Source organism: Hippopotamus amphibius, chromosome 9 (assembly GCF_030028045.1).
Source record: "Hippopotamus amphibius kiboko isolate mHipAmp2 chromosome 9, mHipAmp2.hap2, whole genome shotgun sequence".
In the NCBI taxonomy this organism is placed as follows: Eukaryota; Metazoa; Chordata; class Mammalia; order Artiodactyla; family Hippopotamidae; genus Hippopotamus; species Hippopotamus amphibius.
The window spans coordinates 102,273,344-102,298,679 of NC_080194.1; the positions used below are offsets into that span (position 1 = coordinate 102,273,344).

General features: G+C 37.3%; 1 protein-coding gene across 5 annotated transcripts in view; it reads left to right on the plus strand.

Moving 5' to 3' along the window:
• The window catches only part of ALKBH8 (alkB homolog 8, tRNA methyltransferase), a 68,533-nt gene that overhangs the window by 10,749 nt on the left and 32,448 nt on the right, over positions 1–25,336 (plus strand). For 4 of the 5 annotated variants that reach the window (XM_057695235.1, XM_057695238.1, XM_057695236.1 and 1 more), the window contains exons 4-8: positions 2,409–2,540; positions 3,542–3,637; positions 5,020–5,124; positions 6,563–6,633; positions 18,923–19,029. In XM_057695235.1, the coding sequence (XP_057551218.1) occupies positions 2,409–2,540; positions 3,542–3,637; positions 5,020–5,124; positions 6,563–6,633; positions 18,923–19,029 (511 nt within the window). The remainder of the gene's footprint in view (positions 1–2,408; positions 2,541–3,541; positions 3,638–5,019; positions 5,125–6,562; positions 6,634–18,922; positions 19,030–25,336) is intronic. The other variant, XR_009047461.1, reaches the window with a different exon arrangement.

Consider the following 25,336-nt stretch of genomic DNA (forward strand, 5'->3'; position numbering starts at 1 on the left):
ATTTAATTTAATTTAAATTATTAAGTAAATAATTTAAATAAAAGCTTTGCAGACTGATTTACAGAATTGCTGCAGGGATTATTACATCTTTTCACTACTGACCCATGGAAATGAGATATATTGAGATGAACTTTGACTTAGACATCTCACCTCCTTCTATTATATTCATTTGCCACCTATTTAGGCAATTGAAGAGTTTTGTTGAGATATGCTGTGGGTGGGTATGTGAGTATAATATAATCAAATTTATGTTTTTTAAAATAAGACTCAAAGGAAACTTTAACTCCTTTAAAGATTTAATTTAAATTAAATTAAAGATTAAATATATTTTAGAAGTTATAATTCTCAGTATCTGTATGTACTTAATTTTAAATCTGACTTAAGCTTTCAAATTTTGAAAACTAGATTATTTTCATATTTTGTGTTTGTGATCAGCTTTTGAAAATTGTATGGTTTAGGAATGTGTCAATCAGAAAATATTGTCCTTGGGTTTTCCCCCATTCAGCATATTGAACACTGTAAGAAATTGCATGAAATGAGTTTTGGAGTGTTTTTTATTCGAAATCCTGTATTAGATCCAGATTCTTTCTTTTTTTTTTAATGTATTTTTTTTGAAGTATAGTTGATTTACAATGTTGTGTTAGTTTCTGGTGTACAGAAAGGTAATTCAGTTATATATATATATATATATATATATATATACACACACGCACATATATGTGTATGTATATACACTTATATATTCTTTTTCATATTTTTTTCCATTATGGTTTACTACAGGATATTGAATATAGATCCTGTGCTATACAGTAGGATCTTGTTGTTTATCCTTTCTATTTATAATAGTTTGCATCTGCTAATCCCAAACTCTCAAAGCCATCCCTCTCCCCCCGCCGCCACCCTCCTTTGGCAACCAACAACGTCTTCTTTGTCTGTGAGTCTGTTTCTGCTTTGTAAATAAGTTTATTTGTGGTGTATTTTAGATTCCACATATGAGTGATATCATATGGTATTTGTCTTTCTCACTTACTTCACTTAGTATGTTGCCGAGACCAGCTCGGTGACTCGAGGTGAGTGACGGGTGCCGCAAGCTTAAAGAAAACACAGACACAGATTGAAGAGAAAGATGGGACCCGGGGACTCAAGATCTCTAGGATCAAGAACATTGCTGATTGATCCCACGTTGCTTTTATTGAGTTCTTGGCATAGCCTAAGGGTCTAACACTCCCAGGTTAATCCCATAAACAATCAAAGGCCTCACATGACTGGGGCAATGATTTTTGTTTGCCTCCTGGGTCCGATTTGAGCAGGTGTGGATTTGAGCTGGGTGCGGAGAGCAAAGCAGCCCTGGGGGCAGGAGACCTCTCTCAGAAGGATTAAGGGTCTGTACCCCACCCCTGTTGGCCCCTCTGCGACTGTGCCTGTCTTAGGTTGTTCCTCCCGTGAGGAATCTTACCCGTCTCTGGCTAACCAGCCATCCTCCAGGGCCAAACAGGGTGATATGAGGAAGGCAGTGAGAAAGGGGCTGCGCCCCCAGAGAGGGTCAGCTTTCTGCCTATGCCCCCATAGTCTCCACGCCCAGCACCCTTAGCTCCTCTACTGCTTCAGCAGGACTTTCTGCATCCAGTCGCTCGGCCCACATACTTTAATTACTTTTAGTAACATTTTCAAGGTTTCAGAAAGACTCCTGAATGTCTTCCCACAGTATGAAAATTTCTAGGTCCATCCATGTTGCTGCAAATGGCATTATTTCATTCTTTTTTATGGCTGAGTAGTATTCCATTGTGTGTGTGTGTGTGTGTGTGTGTGTGTGTGTATCACATCTTCTTTATCCATTCATCTGTCAGTGGATGTTTATGTTGCATCCATGTTTTGGCTATTGTAAATAGTGCTGCTGTGAACATTGAGGTGCCATGTATCTTTTTGAATTATATTTTTGTCCTGATATATGCCCAAGAATGGCATACATCTATATTTAGTTTTTTGAAAAACCACCATTACTGTTATTTTACATTTTTCTATTACTTGACCATAGTAGCAAAAATGAGCATTTAAATTTTTGTATTCAATATTTAGAATCTAGTTAGTTTATGGAGGCGGCATACTGTAGATATGAGAAACCTTCTTTCTTAGTGAGATATAAAAAGTGGCTTAATCGTGTTCAAACAAAATATATAAGTAAATTCTGTTCTATTTGCTATTGGTAATTGCAGTGGATAAAATGTACCATAATTTTTATCTTAGCCTTTATTTTTGTATTTTTAATATGTTGTGTGCCTTTCAGCATTCTTATTTCTAACAGTGAGGTTTAGGGTTTTATGAACTGTTAAATGGCTATTGGACAGAATTATTTGTCTACAAGAACTTTAAGTTTTGTACGTTGACTATGTTAATTTCATTTCCCACAGCGCAGTGGAAAGAGTTGGGGCTTCAAACCTTGCCTCCAGGCCTCAAGGTAATAGAAGAAATTATTTCTTCTGATGATGAGAAGATCCTTTTGGAAAGTGTTACCTGGACAGAAGATACAGACAATCAAAATTGTAAGTAAAATTTTAAATCTGATATTTAAGAGTTTCTGCAAAATGCCTTTTCCTTCTTTGGTTTATTAAAACTATTTCCTCAAAATTACTGAAAGTACCCTGGATCCAATGTTAGGTAAGTCATACCAACGATTCTTAAGAGCATTAGTAATAAATAGTGTTTATTTAGGTATAAATTTAAAACTACAAACCAATTAATATTTATTAGCCAACATTTGTAGAGCTAACATTTATAAGCCCTTTCACATACAGTTGGTTATCTGTATCCGTGGGTTCCATACCCATGAATTCAATCAACTGTGGATTGAAAATATTTGAAAAAAAAGTAAATTTCCAGAAAGTTCCAAAAAGTAAAACTTGAACTTGCCGCATGTTGGCAGCTATTTACATAGCATTACATTGTTATTTACAACTATTTGACATAGCATTTACATTGTACTAGCTATTGCAAGTAATCTAGAGATGATTTAAAGCATGCTGGAGGATGTGAAAGTTGTGTGTAGGTTATATGCAAATAGTGCGCTATTTTATGTAAGAGACTTTTATCGACCTTGGATTTTGGTATTTGAAAGAACCAATCCTCCAAGGATACCCAGGGACAACTGTATATTATCTTATTTTGTTCTCTCTACCGTAAGGCAAATTTCCTATGAGGAATCAGCAGTTCAGTACCATATCATTAGAATGTGATAAGAACCCCCTGGAGAAATTTACAGATTAGTTCCACTGACTCTGGTCATTAGCAGGCTTGTGAGTGGCAGGGGACATGTTTAGTGCTTTCAGACTGATTGGGTGAAAGCCTTAAAAGTTTGTTTCAATTTTAGACTTAAAAGAATAGCAGATATGAGGTAGAATGTTTAATTTTATTAAAGACAGTAATTTAGTAGTTGCCAAAAGTTACCATTACTAAACGAATCCTTATTCATAAAGTTGACTTTGAAATATATGAAGGAATGAAATTCTTTTCCTCCTAAATAGTTTACTTCCTTCTCTTCATACAGTTCAAAAATCCTTAAAACACAGAAGAGTAAAGCATTTTGGCTATGAATTTCACTATGAGAACAACAATGTAGATAAAGATAAGCCATTACCTGGGGGTAAGTAATTGTTTTAATCATAATGGCTGATTCAGGAAAAAACATTTAATGTATTAGGATATGATGGTTGAGATTATTTTTCACTTGTCATTTGTAGGTAAACTTATGAAACAGTTGATTAAATTTAAATCATTTTAATTAACTAAGTAGTGTAGTTTTGTGTTAAAAGTGTTATATATACAAATAAAGCTGAATTTGATTTCTCTTGAATACTATCCTTATTCTGATACTCCTCTTTAGAAGTAGTACCAGTACCAATTTAGTGTATATTATTTCAATCCTTATAAATGAATTTACATCCAAATAACCTGTAAAAGTATATAGTTGTTAACAGGTGGTGTTATGCTGTATGTTATAAATTGTATATTCATATATTATAACATTATCACAGTGTGTTTTAGAGATCTTAAATAGGTTTTCGTTTTATTGAATGTTCAAAAATAGCTTGTTCAGTTAGTTTCCTTTTGCTAGACATTTAGGTGATTTCTAGTTTTTAGCTTTTACAAGTTGAGCTGCAGTGAATATCTTTATACACACCTCTTTATGCATTAAGCAAAAGTTGCTCGGGGAAACTACTAAATTAGAATTGTGTCAAAGTTATGTTCATGTAAAAATGTCAATAGACACTGACAAATTGCACCCTAAAAAAGCTATACCAACCTACTCTCACGAAGTATGCACCTCCTTCCCCCACCCCTAGCAGCACGTGATATTGTACAACTTTTAACTTTATAATTACCTTATTACTAGTGAAGTTGGCCATTTTTATTTCCTTTTCTTTGAATTTTTTCATTTTCTTTGCCAGTTTTTTTCTAATGGGTGGTCTCCTATATCAATAAGAATTTACTGTATAATCTGGATATTAATCTTTTGGTAGAATTATTTGTTGGAGTTAAATTTATCTGCATTTTTATGACTTTTATCTTGTTTAAGGATTTCCTTTGCCTCATGAAATAATATTTATGACTCCAATAAAAGTAAGTTAGTTCCACTTTGAAAAGTGTTTTTCAAAGACAAATAATTTGAAATAATTAAATTTAAAATAAATCAATAATTTAAAATAACAAAAAAGAGAGTGGTCAGCCTGATTTCCAGTATATAAAATAGTAAATTTTATACTTTTATTGCTGTTTTACAAAATATCAAAATTGTTATCTGCAAAATTGTTCTTTTGTATGTTTTGTTTGATAAAATCAATAAAATAACTTTAAAAAGATTCTTGTTTTTATTTGTTTTCCTTGTGAGTTTACTGTTATGTTTGGCTCTGGCTACTAAACTAAAAGCTGCTTGATTTTTATCACAGTAACTGTTTTTTCATCCTTGAGTAAAACAGGAAAAGTAAATATTTTAATATGTTTCACCTTTGTGATTAATGATTTCAGGTCTTCCGAACATTTGTGTTAGCATTCTGGAGAAATGGTTGAAGGAAGGTTTCATTAAACATAAACCTGATCAACTGACTGTAAACCAGTATGAACCTGGGCATGGTGAGTATTTCTTCTTCTAAAATTCCAGTCATGTATTTCAAAACTAAGTGGGTTATGTAACTCTCTAAGATCAAAGATATTATTTTTTAGCTTGAACTGACTTTTAGAGTAATTTACTTTTGTTTGTTACCCGTGTTGATTTTAATCCCTCTGCAGTCTCTTGAGGAATTTGCATCTCCAAGTATAAACAGACTGACACAATTGCTATTGTGTTGTTCTTTTGTTCCCCTCTCAGCAATTTTTTAGAGAGGAAGAAGATTATTTTAAAAACAAAGGCATGTAAAATGGAAGAAATCAAATAATTTACAGGTACACAGAAGATCATCTTGCTTTTCTTTCTCTTCCGTTGAGAATATGGAAGGCAATTCTAGGACGACATTTTAGTGAAAAATCTTTAGGTTATTGATTTTTTGTACTTGTTAGCAGCATCTTCATGTGATATTGGTACTAATCAAATGATCTTGAGGGTTTTATTAATGGCAGGGGTTGTGGGGTTTTTTCCTTCCCTGCATTTATCAGGTTGTTTTATGATAGCTCATTGGTCTGTAAGCTCCTTGAAGGACGAGGATTGTGTCTTGCTAGCATTATGTACTCTCACCATGTAGCAAAGTTCCTTTCAAGAGGTACTCAGTTAACATAGATTGAGAAGCCATATCTTAATTATTGGTAAGATTAGTCTGCACACCTGGCTGTTGTTTGTTTTGTTTGTTTTTGTTTTTTTTTTAAATCTTATAAATTTTATTTATTTATTTATTTATTGGCTGTGTTGGGTCTTCGTTGCTGTGCGTGGGCTTTCTCTAGTTGCAGCCAGTGGGGGCTACTCTTCACTGTGGTGCATGGACTCCTCATTGTGGTGGCTTCTCTTGTTGCGGAGCACGGGCTCTAGGCACATGGGCTTCAGTAGTTGCGGCACATGGGCTCAGTAGTTGTGGCTCATGGGCTCTAGAGCGCAGGCTCGATAGCTGTGGCGCATGGGCTTAGCTGCACCATGGCGTGTGGGATCTTCCTGGGGCAGGAATTGAATCCGTGTCCCTGGCATTGGCAGGCGGATTCTTAACCCTTGTGCCACCTAGGAAGTCCTGTTTTTGTTCTTCAAGTACTTGGGAATCCAGTATTCAGAGATCAAAATGACTTTGTTAGTATTCTTTCACATCTTCCTCTTGGGCTGGAATTGGGTAAATGTCCTAGTTAAGCAGTGACTCTTAAGTCTTGATTTTATAATCAAGTCACAATGGTGCTTTAACGTGAAGTTATATTTTTAGTTTAGACTTAGTTTAATTTTATTCACATTCACTTTAAATGTTTCCTTTTAACCAAAATTATGGTACCTTCCTGTTAATCAAATGATGTTTTCACCATAATACTGTGAAGCTGTATTTAGAGTTGTCATAAATCTGCTAAAAGGAAAAATGACCTGTTATCCTATCTTCCACCTCAGGAATTCCTGCTCATATTGATACGCATTCTGCTTTTGAAGATGAGATCATTTCTCTCAGTTTGGGGTCAGAGGTAAATATTCAGATACTTTTATTAGCTACCAACAAATGTCTTACATTATATAATGTCCTTTTCATAGGGTTTCTCACATTTCTTAATTCAAATGAATTAAGATTTAAAAATGAAATATAAGGAATCACCATTAGTACTTTCATTTGTTACAGAATGTGAAATTATCATAGTCTCTTCTTTTCGGTGTACAAAGTTTTATCTGTAAGTTCATCAGATGCCAGGAAAAGCCCTGTAAATTAATTTTTACACATTCTACTTCTAGAAGTTAAATATTGATAAAAACCAGACTGCCATTTTGCAGTAATTTACTGTGGCAACATTGCCATCTAGTGGCTAAAGGTAGTAGCTGCAGACTGTAGATGAAAAACAAAACTAAAATTTGTCTGGAATTTTGATAAACTTTTTCACGTACATTATATGATTCATTCCCTTCAAAAACTTTGAGCGGTAGAGGGTAACGTCCTTATCTTTGCAAATGAAGAATAAGAAGTTCATGTTTATTCATTGACTTGTTTTTATAGTTGTACTTTGTTTGAACTGCTAAAGAAGCTATCAAAAGCATGATTTAAAGCAATCCATGCAAACTGCAGATGGAATTTTAGATTGAAATCAGAATTTCAAATCTAGAAGAATCTTTAAAATATGAGGTTGTTTCCAAACCTGATCTTGTTCCTGGATGCAAATACTGTTTACTACTATTTTTGCATTTGTTTAGTTCCCATCACTAACTGTAGTACTTCGGCTTTTTACCTTTTGCTAAGCTTGTGTGACCATATTGATACTGTGACTACAGAGCTAGTGTGTTTGTTTGATAAGACAAAACTGTCTTAATTATATGTGTAGATTCTTATTAAGTGCTTTCAAAAATAATGAGGACAGGAAGGCAAAAGAGCTTTTCTGTATCTGGTTTATTTTCATTTTACCTTTTATCCTGGCTTGTAGCTTTAGGGGACCAGTAAAGAACATCTTTGTCTTTTCCTCCTAACTGTGTAACCAATTGAGAAATGAGATAAAAAATAAATGAATATCAGATTGTCAACTTAACTACTGAGGAAACATGGAAGATCATAGCTTTGGATCTGTAGCCAAGTGGACTTACTAATACTTCACCTCTGAATTAGACATACTGTCCTTTACACTAGTACAGCCAGAGACATTTCACATAGAGGCAGAGGCTGCCCCTATGACAAAGGACATGAGGAAGCATAAATTAGATTCTGCAAACCAGCTGGATTTGAAAAAGAGAGAGGAAAGGGCTCATCCAAGCAGGTTGGGCTCCAGGCTAACCAGTCAGCTGAGGTATGCCTTCCCTTGTGGGGAGCTGGAAGTGAAGGAATGGGAAAAAGCAAGCTTTGTTCTTCCTATTACTTACTTTCTTTTTTTTTTTTTTTTTACCTTTTATTTAATTTTATTTACTTATTTTTATTCATTTCTTGTCTGTGTTGGGTCTTCTTTGCTGCACGGAGGCTTTCTCTAGTTGTCACGAGTGGGGGCTACTCTTCATTGTGGTGTGCAGGCTTCTCATTGTGATGGCTTCTCTTGTTGCAGAGCATGGGTTCTAGGTGCGTGGGCTTCAGTAGTTGTGGCACATGAGCTCAATAGCTCACAGGCTCTAGAGCACAGGCTCAATAGTTGTGGCAAACGGGCTTAGTTGCTCCACTGCATGTGGGATCTTCCTGGGGCAGGGATCGAACCTGTGTGCCTTGCATTGGCAGGCAGATTCTTAAACACTGCGCCACCTAGGAAGTCCCTAATGCGGCCTGTTTTTAAAGTCTTTATTGAGTTTGTTACAATATTGCTTCTGTTTTTTGTTTTGGTTCTTTGGCTGTGAGTCATGTGAGATCTTAGCTCACCAACCAGGGATCGAACCCACACCCCCTGCATTGGAAACCACTGGACAGCCAGGGAAGTCTCATTATATAGGTTTTTTTTTTTTTAAAAAAGATGTTCAATAAGTTTGGCCATGAGTTATCATCCTGCACTTGCTGTAGCCATTATATAGTTTTTAATTAAAAGTTGTAAAGAGGGGGAAACCTGCTTCTAGTTGCACTAAAAATCTGCTGTAATTGTTATCTCCATTTGGTGTTTCTGGAGGCATATGCTTTTTTTTTTTAAAAATTGAAGTATAATTGACATATATATCTGTTAGTTTCAGGTGTACAGGATAGTAATTTGATATTTTTACATGTTATAAGATGATTACCATGATAAGACTAGTTACTATCTGTGTTATTATAGTATTATTGACTGTATTCTCTATGCTATGCATTGCATCCCTGTGACTAATTTATTTTGTAAGTTTGGAAGCTTATACCTCTTACTCTCACTAACCTATTTCTCTCATCCCGCCATCTTCCTCCCCTGTTGGAACCACCAGTTCTCTGTATCTGAGTCTGCTTCTATTTTGTTAGATTTGTTCATTTGTTTTGTTTTTTTAGGTTCCACATGTAAGTGAGATCATATAGTATTGATATTTGTTTTTCTTGTCTGACTAATGTCACTTAGCATGATACACTCCAGGTCCATCCATGTTGGACCTGTTGCAAATGGCAAGACTTCTCCTTTTTATGGCTGAATAATTTTGTGTGTGTGTGCGCACGTGCATGCACGCATACATGCACACGTGTGTGTCTCACATTTTCTTTATTCATTAATAAACACTTAGGTTGCTTCCATGTCTTGGCTATTGTAAATAATGCACATGGTAGAGAAGGAAAAATGGAGTAGGTGGAATCAGGCTTCCTGACTTCAAACTATACTATAAGGCCATAGTGATCAAGACACTATGGTACTGGCACAAAAATAGAAAGGAAGATCAATGGAATAGAATAGAGAACTCAGAAGTAAGCCCAAACACATATGGACACCTTATCTTTGACAAAGGAGGCACGAATATACAATGGAAAAAAGACAGCCTCTTCAATAAGTGGTGCTGGGAAAATTGGACAGCTACATGTAAAAGAATGAAATGAGAACACTTCCTAACACCATACACAAAAATAAACTCCAAATGGATTAAAGACCTACATGTAAGGCCAGACACTATAAAACTCCTAGAGGAAAACATAGGCAGAACACTCTATGACATCCATCAAAGCAACATCCTTTTTGACCCACCTCCTAGAATCATGGAAATAAAATCAAGAATAAACAAATGGGACCTCATGAAACTTAAAAGCTTTTGCACAGCGAAAGAAACCATAAACAAGACTAGAAGGCAACCCTCAGAATGGGAAAAAATAGTTGCCTATGAAACAACAGACAAAGGATTAACCTCCAAAATATACAAGCAGCTCATGCAGCTTAATACCAAAAAAAGCAAATAACCCAATCCACAAATGGGCGGAAGACCTAAATAGACATTTCTCCAAAGAAGACTTACAGATGGCCAACAAACACATGAAAAGATGCTCAGCATCACTAATCATCAGAGAAATGCAAGTCAAAGCCCCAATGAGGTATCACCTCACACTGGTCAGAATGGCCATCATCACAAAATCTGGAAACAACAAATGCTGGAGAGGGTTTGGAGAAAAGGGAACTCTCCTGCACTGTTGGTGGGACTGTAAGTTGGTACAGCCACTATGGAAAACAGTTTGGCGGTTCCTTAAAAAACTACAAATAGAACTACCATATGATCCAGTAATCCCACGCCTGGGCATATACGCAAAGAAAACCATAATCCCAAAAGAAACATGTACCATAATGTTTATTGCAGCACTCTTTAGAATAGCCAGGACATGGAAGCAACCTAAATGCCCATCAAGAAATGAATGGATACAGAAGATGTGGCATATATATACAATGGAATATTACTCAGCTATAAAAAGGGATGAGATGGAGCTATATGTCATGAGGTGGATAGACCTAGAGTCTGTCATACAGAGTGAAGTCAGTCAGAAAGAAAAAGACAAATATTGTATGCTAACTCACATACACGGAATCTAAAAATGGTACTGATGAACTCAGTGAGAAGAACAAGGATGCAGGTGCAGAGAATGGACTGGAGAACTCGAGGTTTGGGGGGGCGGGGGGTGAAGGGGAAGCTGAGATGAAGCGAGAGAGTAGCACAGACATATATATAGTACCAACTGTAAAATAGATAGCCAGTGGGAAGTTGTTGTATAACAAAGGGTGTTCAACTCGAAGATGGAAGATGCCTTAGAGGACTGGGAGGGGGAGGATGGGGGGGACTCGAGGGAGGGTGGGGGGGGGAGTCGAGGGAGGGAGGGAATACAGAGATATGTATATAAAAACAGATGATTGAACTTGGTGTACCCCCCCAAAAAACAAATTAATTAATTAAATAAAATAAAATAAGGTAAAATAGAAAAAAAAATAATGCACATGGGGAGCACATATCTTTTCAAGTTAATGTTTATTCCTTTGAATAAATACCCAGAAGTGGAATTATGGATCACATAGTAGTTCTATTTTTAAATTTTTGAGGAACTTTCATACTGTTTTGCTTAGTGGCTGCACCAATTTACATTCCTACCAACAGTGCAAAAGGTTGCATTTTTCCCATATCCTTGCTAACACTTGTTATTTCTTTCCTTTTTGTAAATCGCTATTCTGAAAGGTGTGAGGTGATACCTCATTGTGTAGCAGTCACCTATTCTAGGCTAGGCCTGTGGTAGGTACTGTTAGTGGAGGGGAGTCCGGAGACTTCTCCTCCCCTGGGCCTGGGTTTTTAATAAGGACACAAAGAAGAATCTGAGGTCTTACCCATTGCATGAGAGGTTATTGAAGATTAGGAGAGAACAGAGAGAACACCTCAAGAGAGAGGTGGGCCAGGCCAAGGGAGGCAATGGCCCCGGAGGGCTCGGGTGTAGAGTTTTTAAGGCAAGGTCATTGATTGACAGTCTTGGTTGACATCTGCAAGTTATGTAACAAGAGGCTCTACTGGGCATGTCCTTCTCATAATTCAGTCTGTTATAATCACATGTATGTATTCATAGAATATTTATGAACATTTAATAAGCCTAATGGCCACCAGAGGTTATCTTTGGACATGGCAGCCTGAGGTGTGCATGTGCCAGAGTGGGGAAAACCCATTGAGTTGGCCAGTGGGGGGGTTTTCGGGTCCCCTGACCATTTTGGAGTGCTGATGGGGGCGTGTTCGGGGCAGGGTTGGCAAAAATAGCTTGGTGGGATTAGATGACTATTGAACTCTCAGCTGGTGGGGCTGCCTCTCATTGCTCCTGGCTAACTTCCTGCCTAACAGCACCACAGTAAGTCAGTTTCTCCTTATGGGGGCAGCCAGGGCTTCAGGAATAGGTATAGGTATGACTGCTTCTGTTCTTGTTATGCTAGCTGTCCTGTGTTAGTTACCTGTGTGTATGAGTCTGGTGATTGATTTTGCTTAAGGAGGAAAGCCCAGGACATTAAATAAATGGAATTTAGGAAGCCTTCTCTCCAAAAATGTAAGATACACCACCTGTTTTTTCAAATAAATTATTTATGATGAATCCATTCACGTATTCATCCCCAAGTATTTGTGGAATATAATGTACTAGACAGAATCTAACAAGTAAATAAGGATAAAATCCAAAAAAAAATGTATTTAAGCTAAAATGTTTCATTACCTATATTATAGCCTTATCATATACAAAGTAAAACTAAATTTTACTGAAGTGGTGTGTGACGGATCTTGTTCTGAGAGTCCTTTTTTTGAATGGTGGTGGATTTCACTTCCCAGTTCCTGCAAGCGAATGAAGCCACAGTGTGAGCTGATAGCACGTGGTCTCAATGCAGACACGTAAGCATGACCATATCATCTCATAGGTGTTTAAGCTATTGAATATTCAGTGATGGCTAAAGTGCCTCCAATTGAGCATCTTTTCATTTTCAAGCCTATTTTTCTGTTATGCAGTATATATTTTTCTCTTTTATGCCACTTAGCAATGTGTTTAGGCCATTAAATTAAAAGATGCCTTGTCTTTTAATTTTGCGCTCAGCCAGATGAAACCATTGAAAAATCATCTGTATTTGGGGGTAAAGAGGAAGAGAAGGCAGACTCTATTAATTCAGCTATTGAGACCTAGTTTTGTAAGGCAGAGTTGTGTCTGAAAAGTGGAGTTTGCTGACGTGTGCTCTGGAGTAGATTTGTTTGTGGTGTTTTCTTTTAAACTTTTAATCGGATTCAATTTTGCTTGTTTCATATATGCAATACTGTAGGCAAGTTCCCAGGTATGTCCCCTAAGTGTGTTCATGGTGTCTCATCAACTAGGGAAGTTTTCACATCAGAAACATCAAATGATGCTCTACTTCTCACACCCTCTCTCAGAAGCAATGAGAAGTAAGTTCCTTTGGGCCCCAGTGGTATTTAGCTGCTGCATCTGCTACTTGCAGATCAACCTCATATGCTATAAGGTTCCATTTCACCTTCATGTATAAGATTTTTTTACCCCCTCTTGGTAAGGCTATTAAGGCCTGTACTTTAGAAAATTGCTTCTGACTGCAGGACAGAAGAGCAGAGCTTGTTTTCTTTCTTTAGTCATTTTTGAATGGGAGGTCCTATGTCCTGTGTGTTGATTCCAGAGTGTGTTGTTGCTGTCATTGTCTCCTTCCATTTTCACAAGACTTAGTAATCTTGAGATTCCAGTTTTCAAAGGATTTAGCAAATAAATTCATGGCTCCTAGTGGTTTTTTTGTTTTTGTTTTTTAAATTAATTTATTTAATTTTTAATTGGCTGTGTTGGGTCTTCATTGCTGAACATGGGCTTTCTCTAGTTGCAGCGAGCAGGGGCTACTCTTCATTGTGGTGCACGGGCTCCTCACTGCAGTGGCTTCTCTTGTTGTAGAGCATGGGCTCTAGGTGTGTGGGCTTCAGTAGTTGCAGCACATGGGCTCGATAGTTGTGGCTCACAGGCTCTAGAGTGCAGGCTCAGTAGTTGTGGCACACGGGCTTAGTTGCTCTGCTGCATGTGGTATCTTCATGGGGCAGGGCTCAAACCCATGTACCCTGCATTGGCAGGTGGATTCTTAACCACTGCGCCACCTAGGAATCCGCTCCTAGTGTTTTTAAACATACCTTCCCAGTAGGAGACAAGGAGGTGTAACTGGTTTGTTGTGGTCCTTGACTTTCACTTTTCTTAAGGGTTGGAAACTAAGCAGACTTATGTGGTATAGGTAGGAGATTTAAAGATCACTAACATTAGCCATTGGTCTCCAAGGTGTCCTAGGCAAAATTCCTGTTGATTCCTCAGCTTTGGAAAAATATGGTATACCAGCAAGCTTCTCTTTCAGCTACTTTGCAACTTAGGAAAGTATACTTCTGGGAGTATCATCTTGTAGAGAGACAAAAAACTATATTTTTTACTAAAAATGTTCAGAGTTCCTCTTCCCCTCCACAATGGACAGACGTTTTTGATGTTGCTGTAATTCTAAGTAGTTCATAGCTTCAGTCTTGTATCCTTGCAGTTGTGTCTGTCTCCCCTTTTCCTTTTCTCCTTTCCCACTTGTCTAAATATGGCAGGCAAGGCCATGATGAGGTATGTGGAATCACTTGTTTGCTATTTAAAATAGAAAGCAAATTTACTTCATTTTGTTACCAAACCAAACTTGGGTCTGCTTGCCCCCTGCATGTAGTAAAGCCTATGCTTGCCCCCTGCATGTAGTAAAGCCTATCTACTGACACTGGATTGTGATAAGGGAAGTGCAGCATTTATTGTAAAAGTGCCAGTATAAGGAGTGTGGGTGGCCCATGCTCTAAATCCCTGAAGTCTCCGAAGGGTTTCAGAACAGCTTTTTTAAAGGCAAGGTGAGGGAGGGGGCGTCCCTGGATATGTGATCAGCTGCTGCACAATTCTCTGGTTGATTGATGGTGATCAATCCTTAGGCACCAGAAGGTTTGGGGGCTACATACTCATAATCACTAAGTAGTTTATTTCTTCCATTGGTTTTAGCATCTAAAAAACTCAGGAAATGTGCATCAGATACTGTTATCTGGGTACTTTACCTCTGGGTAAAGCAGAGGATATGGGGGAGGGAGCCTGTCCCAGGAAGGCCCCGTAGGGTTCTGCTCTGTTACAGTTTGGGTTCAGTGGAAAAGTTAGTGCACTACAGAGGTTTTATATTTGGCAGGCTATGGGAAATGGGTGGACTTCTTTCTAGTCTGCTAAATTCTCAGGTATGAAATATTTTCTCCAGCTAAATATAGTCACTTCTATCCTCTCAGCTTTCATCATTCTCTATGGATCACACATGATTCTTCACATCTTACTGTCTCTTGTTGATATACCCTTAAGGGTTTCAAAAGGTTAAAGGTCTCAGCCTATTTTTAACCAATATGGATCAGGATTGAGTTTTTCTTCTTTCTCAGAAGTGTTCCCAGTAGCGTTGTACTTTTTCATTTTCTTGTTTAGCCAACACGGAGGAGATCTGTTTCATTTGCTTTTCTGTTATGAATCTTATCTTTTTTTTTTTGGCTGTGCCATGCAGCATGTGGGATCATAGTTCCCTGACCAGGGATCGAACCCTTGCCCTCTGCATTGGCAGCCCGGAGTCCTAACCACTGGACCACTGGGGAAGTCCCTGCATCTTATCTTATCTTGAGTAAATACTTGAGTGACAGCTGTGTTTGGGGTTTTCTTTCTGTTGTATTTTGGTTGTGTTTTGGTTGTGTTAAAGGTTTTATAAGATCAGAATGTCCAGGGTTTTTTGTTTGTTTGCTTTGACCTGAACATTATCCTGAGTCATGCCCCCTTGTGGCTGGAGAAGGGGGTGCGGGAGAATGGTCATGTCCCATGTCTTGGGTGAGTTCCTGGGATGGGCTGCCAAGTGAGGATTCTTGGCTTCACATAGGAAAGAATTCTAGAGTGAGCCATAGTAAAGTGAAAGTTTATTTAGAGAGATACACATTCCATAGACAGAAGGTGGCCAGGAGTGGTTAGTTTTCATGGGCTGGGTAATTACACATGCTAATGAGTGGGAGGGATATTCTAACTTTTTTGGAGAAGGGGCAGAGATTTCCAGGAACTGGGCCACAGCCCACTTTTTGGCCTTTTATGGTCAGCCTGGGAACCTCATGGTGCCTGTGGGTGTGTCATTTGGCTATGCTAATGCCTTACAGTAAGGATCTAATAAGGCTCAAGGTCTACTGGAAGTCGAATCTTCTGACCTCTTGGACCTAATTGGTTCTAACCAGTTTTTGTTGTATCCTCAATACATACTGTGTCATTCTTTTAATGATTGTTCCCTGCTCCCTTTCCTCCTGTCTTACAAGGAGCTCGCTGGGAACTTGATCTTTTTTTTTTGGGTGGGGGACAGGGGAACTTGATCTTTATTCACTCTGCCATCTCAGAAAATAAAGAAAATAGGTAAAACCAAAAAGAATAATTGGAAAAAACTCCTGTGGAGCAAAGCTGTCACAGGGCAGAATGATTCAGCAGTTGCTGGCAAGCATTATTTATTGTGAATCCTTAGTGAATTTTTGAAAAACTCTTTTTCTTTTGTCTTTAACAAGCATTATATTTAAGATACAGATACTGTGATGATTTTTTTTAAGGATTAATCATTTTATTTTTATTTATTATTTTGTGACTGCATTGGGTCTTCGTTGCTGCGTGTGGGCTTTCTCTAGTTGTGGCAAGCAGGGGCTACTCTTTGTTGAAGTCCTCAGCCTTCTCAGTGCAGTAGCTTCTCTTGTTGTGGAGCACGGGCTTTAGGCATGCGGGCTTCAGTAGTTGCAGCATGTGGGCTCAGTAGTTGTGGCTCATGGGCTTAGTTGCTCTGTGGCATGTGGGATCTTCCTGGCTCAGGGATTGAACTGGTGTCTCCTGCATTGGCAGGAAGATTCTTAACCACTGTGCCACCAGGGAAGTCCCAATATTGTGATGATATTGATAATATTTTACTTTTATAATGGAATAGTTGAAGAAAAATTTGATTTTCATAGGAAATGTATATTTAATTTTATAAATAAAAGTTATTTCCTTAAATTCACAAAAACTCCCCAGCGAGAGGCGAGGAGCTGGAAATGGAGATAGTGATTAATCATGCCTACGTGATGAAGCCTCCATAAAAATCCCAGCAGTATAGAGAGGTTCCAGGTTGGTGAACACATGGAGGTGCTGGGAGAGTGGGGTGTCCAGAAGGGGGACGGATGCTCTGTATTCCTTTCCTGGCCCTGAGCATCTCTTCCGTCTGGCGTTCATCTGTATGCTTTATCATATCCTTTTATAATAAACTGATAATCAGTGAGTAAACTGTCCTCCTGAGTTCCGTGACCTCTAGTAAATCAATAATTATCATCAATAATAATCATTAATAAGTATTCTGTACATTTTCTAGCATAATTCCCATAACATTTGGATTGTTTGGTAGTGTATTTTTCTTCCTTGAAATTTGGCTTTTGTATTTCAGTACAAATGTTTCCATGTTAATTAGTTTCATGTTGTATTTGTCTTGTCAGTTCTAATCATTTGTTTAAACTGAGATTTCCCTATTTTAAAATCATTACTCTGTTATAGGAGGGGAATGTGTTTGAATTTCACAAATAATATATGTATTTTGTATTTTTTAAAACATGTTGAATGTTAATTAGCTAGAAACTGTAACTTCTAGGTGCGTAGAAAATATGTCTCTTATTCACCGTTGGAGTCTTTGATGCCTCACACAGTAATTAATAAATATTTGTCTAATGAATGAGTTATAGTCTGGTCTCTCAAAATATTTTCCCAGCAAGAGTCTTCACCCAGACAGTTTTCCTTCCTTTAAGCCACAACTGATCATCTCTAATAATGCAATGAATAAATATGCTATTATTCTTTCTTATGTGTGGACCTTAGTGTCTATTCAGAAAATTAAAGCCTATATATATTGGCTTAAAAGTGGGCCACAGTGGGGTTTTCTCTCCTTTTCCCAACATTTTATTATAAAAATTTTCATACAGAAAAGTTGATAGTATGATACAGTAAATCCCTATATACCCACCACCTAGATACTGCAGGTACCATGTTAATATACTTGCTTTATTAAATATCTGTTCACCTGTCCACGCTCTGTGTATCAGTCAATCTTCTTTTATTTATATGTTGCAGGGAAGTTGCAGGTATCAGTACATTTCACCCCCAAAACTTCAGAATTTATCTACAGTGTTTACAAAATAGAATGCTTTTGCAGTATGACTCTTTGAAATTATATGTCATCATTTGGAATAGTTTGGAAAATTAAATTCTATGATCTTACTTTATTTTCCATACTTAGATTGGAATGGCAGATGAAAAAGAGGAAAAAAAAACAGCCTAGATCTGTATAATTCTGTATAGTTTACAAAGAATTTTCATGTGCATTACCTAATCTGATCCAATATTATTATTAATAGTAGTAGGTGATAGTTACTGAGTGCTTACTTGGTGCCAGGTGCTGTGCTGAGTTTACCTTTGATGAAGGTACTACGCTAAATTGTGTCCATCCCACTGATATTTGGTTTTCATATTTATTTTTCACATGGATTGATTTGTTCACTTAAATATTTTTTAGCCCTGTGACGTGCCTTTTTAAAATTCGCATTTGTCAGCTGCTGCTATGTTTAGACTGAAGTCATCAGTGTTTGGTTTCCTGAGAACAGAAGCATTTTCTTGGCTGTTGTACCTTTATATGTTACTACTTTATAATATTTGATTGTAATTTAGGAAGAATTGCTGAAAATCTACTTGTGTTCTTTGATTATCTCTTGTAAATGAGTCTCTAAAATCTAAAGTGTTGTGTGACTTTAAAGGCAAAATGGATTATATGCGAATCTTCATCTAATAGTTACTTCTCCTTAGATTATTAATTATTAATATTCTGTGAATAATAATAACTAGTGTGTTTTTGTGTTTACGATGTGCCAGATACTGTAATTTATATCCTTTTAACAATCCTGTAAGAGTTGAGGAAACTGGACACAGAGGTGTTAAATGATTTAAAAGTCATACAGCCAGTAAAGGCAAAAGCCAGGATATGAATGTTTCAGCTCCGAAATCCTTGCATTTGACCACTACCCTCGTGTTTTGCATAGCATATATGCTCCTCAGACCACCTGCATCATAATTTCCGCAGGTGATTGTTAGAAATGCTGATTCCTGAGCCTCACGGTATGCCTACTGAGTCTCTCTATGGCATAAATATGTGTTTTAGTCATTAGTTGATTCTTATGTGCCTTAAAGTTTGCTGTCCTGTAAGCATTACCACGTTTTAATCTCTGTTAGCCTGGAAGGATAGCCAGAGTCAATAAGTCGTTCTTATCCTTGGGGTACATGACATTTTGGATTGATCTTTATGCTTTCGTCTTTACTTCCAGATTGTCATGGATTTTAAGCACCCAGATGGTGTCACAGTGCCTGTTATGCTGCCTTGTAGGAGTTTGCTGGTGATGACAGGAGAATCTAGATATCTTTGGACCCATGGGTATGTACTGAAATGACCTTGATGACAGGATACCTTTTGCCTTGTGAGAGTTCTCATTCTTTTTCTTCCTGAGCCACCAGAACCATGCTCCAGGCTTGCACATTGAGGCTTCTGGGTTTAAAACTCCAGGGACATCTGTGGCTTTTTAAAAACTTATTATTTTGAAAAAAAATCAAATTTAAAGAAAAGTTGTAAGCATAGCATGCTGAATTCCCTTCACGTTTCACATAGATTTACCAATTGTGAATATTTTGCTGTCTTCTCTCTCACGTGTTATCATTATTATTTTTGCTGAATCATTTGAGAATAGGTTGCAGCCATCATGACCCTTTACCCTTGCATGCTTTATTGCATAATTGTTAAGAGCAAGGACATTATCTGGGGTTAGCAGACTATGTCTCGTGAGCTAAATTCAGCCCTTATTTTTACAAAGCTCTTGAGCTAAAAAATGGTTTTAAATTTTTAAAGGGTTACAAAGAACAAAAACAAAAAAGAATATGCTGTATGTGGTCCTCTGTGCCTAAAATATTTACTATTAGGCCCTGTTACAGAAAAAGGTTGCCAACCCCTGTTCTATGAAACTGCAGTGTAAGCTTCAAATTCAGGAAATTCAACAGTGATAAAATACTTTCATCATACTCGTATACAATCCATCTTGAAATTTTGCTAGTTTTACTTTACAGTATTGTCAAAGAAAAACCGGACCCTGACTAGTTAAAGCAGCAAAAACAGATTTTACTCTGAAACTATTGCAGTAGGGGAAAAGAGACCTCAGTATAGGAGTGGGCTTAATTTCAAATACAACAAGGAAAAATGGAGACTTATAGGCAAGGATCCTGGGGTTGGGGATGGGACAGTGTGGGCAGATGGAAAGCTCCTAAGAGGAAGCATCTGTGGTAAGGGGGAATCTGGCTAAACCAACCGTAGGATTCTTGCTGAAGGCAGGCCAGGATGATCAGACCTCGCCTGGGGGAAAGATGGGGTGAGGAATTTGGTCAGATATCGAGGGTGGGGGATTCTGGATAAGCTGCCTTATTAGCAGGATTCTTGCTAAAACAGTGCTCTGGAACATACCCAAGGAGAGAATCTGTCAGTACCTCATAGTAAGTTTTCCCTCCTCTAGGATTTGGCCCATGACCCTGCGTTATATTTAGTTGTCAATTCTCTTTAGCCTTCTTTAATTTGAAACAGTTCCTCAACTTCTCTTTGTCTTTCATGACATTTATACTTTTAAGAAGGCCAGTTTTACAGAATGACTGTCAATTTGAGTTTGATTGAATCTAACCTGAAAGCAATGGGTTATTCACTTTTAGCAGGAATAAATCCTTAGCCTTTTGAGGTGGAAGCATGACACTGCCAAAATGTACATATATTGTCACTTAAAGTACTGCTGAGCTCTGTACTTATAAATACTGCCCTGGTTGGAGATTTTAGCTGACTTGTATTTATAAAAATTCAAGGAAGTGAACATGTAAATGAATTTGTAACCTGTCCTAAGTGAGCCATAAGAACAGATGGCCTGATTTTGTGCACTAAGGATTACATTGGTCTGATTTTTTTTTTTCACAGCCATTTAAAATATTTTTCATTTTCAGTAATTGAAAATGTTGATGTGATCCAGTGGTTTAAAGTATTCCTATAATTTTGAGAATATTCACATTTTCTTTTTTTTTTTTTTTTTTTTTAGGTTCAAGGATTTTTACTATTGGTACCATTTAAACTTAAGAGTAATGGCAGTACAACAAATGCAAAATAAGGAATTACTTTCTATGGGCCTATGTTATGAAAATATTTTAATTTGTTCTAGGTAATAGTATAGATTAATTCTCCTAAACATCATTTTGATCACAGTATTTTCTTGTTAAAAGTTAAGAGTAGAATCTCTGGAAGATTGAATTGCAGGTAATATTTATTTTTGAACCTTTCTCTAGAATCAAAATTCTGTACAATAATTTCAGGGGAAAAAGAACCCTCAGTATTAATTTTAAAGGTTTCCACTGATACCCATTGTCTATAATGTTATTTTGTGTGTGTGTCGGGGGTACGTGTTAAGAAGAGAGAGAGAGAAGGAGGGAGGGAAGGGAAGGGAAGACACGTAGTTAGAGATAGGAACAGAGAGACTGAGCAAACAAATGGTATATCAACTACTGAGGGGTTTCTCAGAATCTGGGTGGCAGGGAGGATAAAGTGGAAAAGCACATTTAGTGCACTTAAAAATATATGTAAACTATGGAAATAAACCCTGATTAAAAATATTTTGATCTCTGTGCTAAGAAAGCACTAGAAAGCACTGTTGAAAAAGGTTGATTAACATGGTCACTTCCAACTGCTTTTTTTTTTTAACCTCTTTATTGGAAAATAATTGCTTTACACTCTTGTACAGCTTTTGAGGTACACCAAAATGAATCAGTTATATTTATGTACATATCGCAATATCCCCTCCCTTCTGCAACTCCCTCCCGCTCTCCCTGTCCTGGCCCTCTAAGGCATCACCCATCATCGAGTTGACCTCCCTTTGTTATACAGCAACTTCCCACTAGCTATCTATTTACAGTTGGTAGTATATATATGTCTATGCTACTCTCTCACTTCGTCCCAGCTTCCCCTTGGCCCCCCTGTCCCCCCAAACCCCGTGTCCTCCAGTCCATTCTCTGCATCTGCATCTTTATTCTTGCCCTGTCACTGGGTTCATCAGTACCATTTTTTTTTTTTTTTTTTAAGATTCCATATATATGAGTTAGCATACACTATTTGTTTCTCTTTCTGGCTTACTTCACTCTGTATGACAGACTCTAGGTCTATTCACCTCATTACATGTAGCTCCATTTCATTCCTTTTTCTAGCTGAGTAATATTCCATTGTATATATGTGCTACATCTTTATCCATTCATCTGTTGATGGGCATTTAGGTTGCTTCCATGTCCTAGCTATTGTAAATAGTGCTGCAATGAACATTATGGTACATGTTTCTTTTGGGATTATGATTTTCTCTGGGTATATGCCCAGTAGTGGGATTACTGGATCATATGGTAGTTCTATTTTTAGTTTTTTAAGGAACCGCCAAACTGTTTTCCATAGTGGCTGTACCAACTTACATTCCCACCAACAGTGCAGGAGAGTTCCCTTTTCTCTACACCCTCTCCAGCATTTTTTCTTTCTAGATTTTTTGATGATGGCCATTCTGACCATTGTGAGGTGATACCTCATTGTGGCTTTGACTTGCATTTCTCTGATGATTAGTGACGTTGAGCATCTTTTCATGTGTTTGTTGTCCTTCTCTGTATGTCTTCTTTGGAGAAATGTCTATTTAGGTCTTCCGCCCATTTGTGGATTGGGTTATTTGCTTTTTTGGTATTAAGCTGCATGAGCTGTTTGTATATTTTGGAGATTAATCCTTTGTCCGTTGCTTCGTTGGCAAGTATTTTCTCCCATTCTGAGGGTTGTCTTCTTGTCTTGTTTATGGTTTCTTTCCCATTCTGAGGGTTGTCTTCTTGTCTTGTTTATGGATTCTTTCACTGTGCAAAAGCTTTTAAGTTTCACGAGGTCCCATTTGTTTATTCTTGATTTTATTTCCATTATTCTAGGAGGTGGGTCAAAAAGGATCTTGCTTTGATGTATGTCATTGAGTGTTCTGCCTATGTTTTGCTCCGGGAGTTTTATAGTGTCTGGCCTTACATTTAGGTCTTTAATCCATTTTGAGTTTCTTTTTGCGTATGGTGTTAGGAAGTGTTCTCATTTCATTCTTTTACATGTTGCTGTCCAATTTTCCCAGCACCACTTATTGAAGAAGCTGTCTTCTTTCCATTGTATATTCCTGCTTCCTTTGTCAAAGATAAGGTGCCCATATGTGCTTGGGCTTACCTCTGACGTCTCTCTTCTGTTCCGTTGATCTTCCTTTCTGTTTTTGTGCCAGTACCATAGTGTCTTGATCACTATGGCCTTATAGTATAGTTTGAAGTCAGGAAGCCTGATTCCACCAACTCCGTCTTTCCTTCTCACGATTGCTTTGGCTATTTGGGGTCTTTTGTGTTTCCATACAAATCGTAAGATTTCTTGTTCTAGTTCTGTGAAAAATGCCATTGGTAATTTGATAGGGATTGCATTGAATCTGTAAATTGCTTTGGGTAAGGTAGTCATTTTCACAATGTTGATTCTTCCAATCCACGAAAATGGTATGTCTCTCTGTCTGTTTGTATCGTCTTTGATTTCTTTCATCAGTGTCTCATAGTTTTCTGGGTACAGGTCTTTTGCCTCCTTAGGCAGGTTTATTCCTAGGTATTTTATTCTTTTTGTTGCAATGGTAAATGGGAGAGTTTCCTTAATTTCTCTTTCTGCTTTTTCGTTGTTAGTGTATATGAATGCAAGAGATTTCTGCACATTAATTTTGTATCCTGCTACTTTACTAAATTCATCGATTAGTGCTAGCAGTTTTCTGGTAGAGTCTTTAGGGTTTTCTATGTATAATATCATGTCATCTGCAAAGAGTGACAATTTTATTTCTTCTTTTCCAATATGGATTCCTTTTATTTCATTTTCTTCTCTGATTGCTTTGGCTGAAACCTCCAAAACTATGTTGAATATTAATGGTGAGAGTAGACAACCTTGTCTTGTTCCTCTTCTTAGAGGGAATTCTTTCAGTTTTTCACCATTTAGAATGATGCTGACTTTTGGTTTCTCATATATGGCTTTTATTATGTTGAGGTGATTTCCTTCTGTGCCCATTTTCTGGAGAGTTTTTTATCATAAATAGATGTTGAATTTTGTCACAAGCTTTTTCCTCATCTATTGAGATGATCATATGGTTTTTATCCTTCAGTTCATTGATATGATGTATCACATTGATTGATTTGCATATATTGAAGAATCCTTGCATCCCAGGGATAAACCCCACTTGATCATGGTGTATGATCTTTTTAATGTGCTGTTGGATTTTGTTAGCTAGTATTTTGTTGAGGATTTTTGCATCTATATTCATCAGGGATATGGGCCTGTAATTTTCTTTTTTGGTGACATCTTTGCCTGATTTTGGTATCAGGGTGATGGTGGCCTCGTAGAATGAGTTTGGGAGTGTTCCTCCTTCTGCTATATTTTGGAAGAGTTTGAGAAGGATAGAAGGATAGGTGTTAGCTCTTCTCTAAATGTTTGATAGAATTCGCCTGTGAATCCATCTGACCCTGGGCTTTTGTTTGTTGGGAGATTTTGAATCACAGTCTCAATTTCCATACTTGTGATTGGTCTGTTCATATTTTCTATTTCTTCCTGGTTCAGTTTTGGAAGATTGTACTTTTCTAAGAATTTTTCCATTTCTTCCAGGTTATCCAATTTATTGGCATATAGCTGCTTGTAGTAGTCTCTCATGATCTTTCGTATTTGTGCGGTGTGAGTAGTTACTTCTCCTTTTTCATTTCTAATTCTGTTGATTTGCATCTTCTCCCTTTTTTTCCTGATGAGTCTGGCTCATGGTTTATCAATTTTGTTTATCTTCTCAAAGAACCAGCTTTTAGTTTCATTGATCTTTGCTATTGTTTCCTTCATTTCTTTTTCATTTATTTCTGATCTGATCTCTATGATTTCTTTCCTTCTGCTTACTTTGGGGTTTCTTTGTTCTTCTTTCTCTAATTGTTTTAGGGGTAAGTTTAGGTTGTTTATTCGATATTTTCCTTGTTTCTTGAGGTAGGACTGTATTGCTATAAACTTCCCTTTTAGAACTGCTTTTGCTGCGTCCCATAGGTTTTGGGTCATTGTGTTTTCATTGTCATTTGTTTCTAGGTATTTTTTGATTTCCTCTTTGATTTCTTTAGTGATTTCTTGGTTGTTTAATAGTGTGTTGTTTAGCCTCCATGTGTTTGTATTTTTTACAGTTTTTTTCCTGTAATTGATATCTAGTCTCATGGTGTTGTGGTCAGAGAAGATGCTTGATATGATTTCAGTTTTCTTGAATTTACCGAGGCTTGATTTGTGACCCCAGATGTGATCTATCCTGGAAAATGTTCCGTGTGCACTTGAGAAGGAAGTGTATCTGTAGTTTTTGGATGGAATGTCCTATAAATATCAATGAAGTCGAGATGGTCTAATGTGTCATTTAAAGCTTGTGTGTCCTTATTTACTTTCTGTTTGGATGATCTGTCCATTGATGTAAGTGGGGTGTTCAAGTCTCCTACTATTATTGTGTTACTGTCGATGTCTTCTTTTATGGCTGTTAGCATTTGCCTTATGTATTGAGGTGCTCCTATGTTGGGTGCATAGATGTTCACAATTGTTATATGTTCTCCTTGGATGGATCCCTTGATCATTATGTAATGACCTT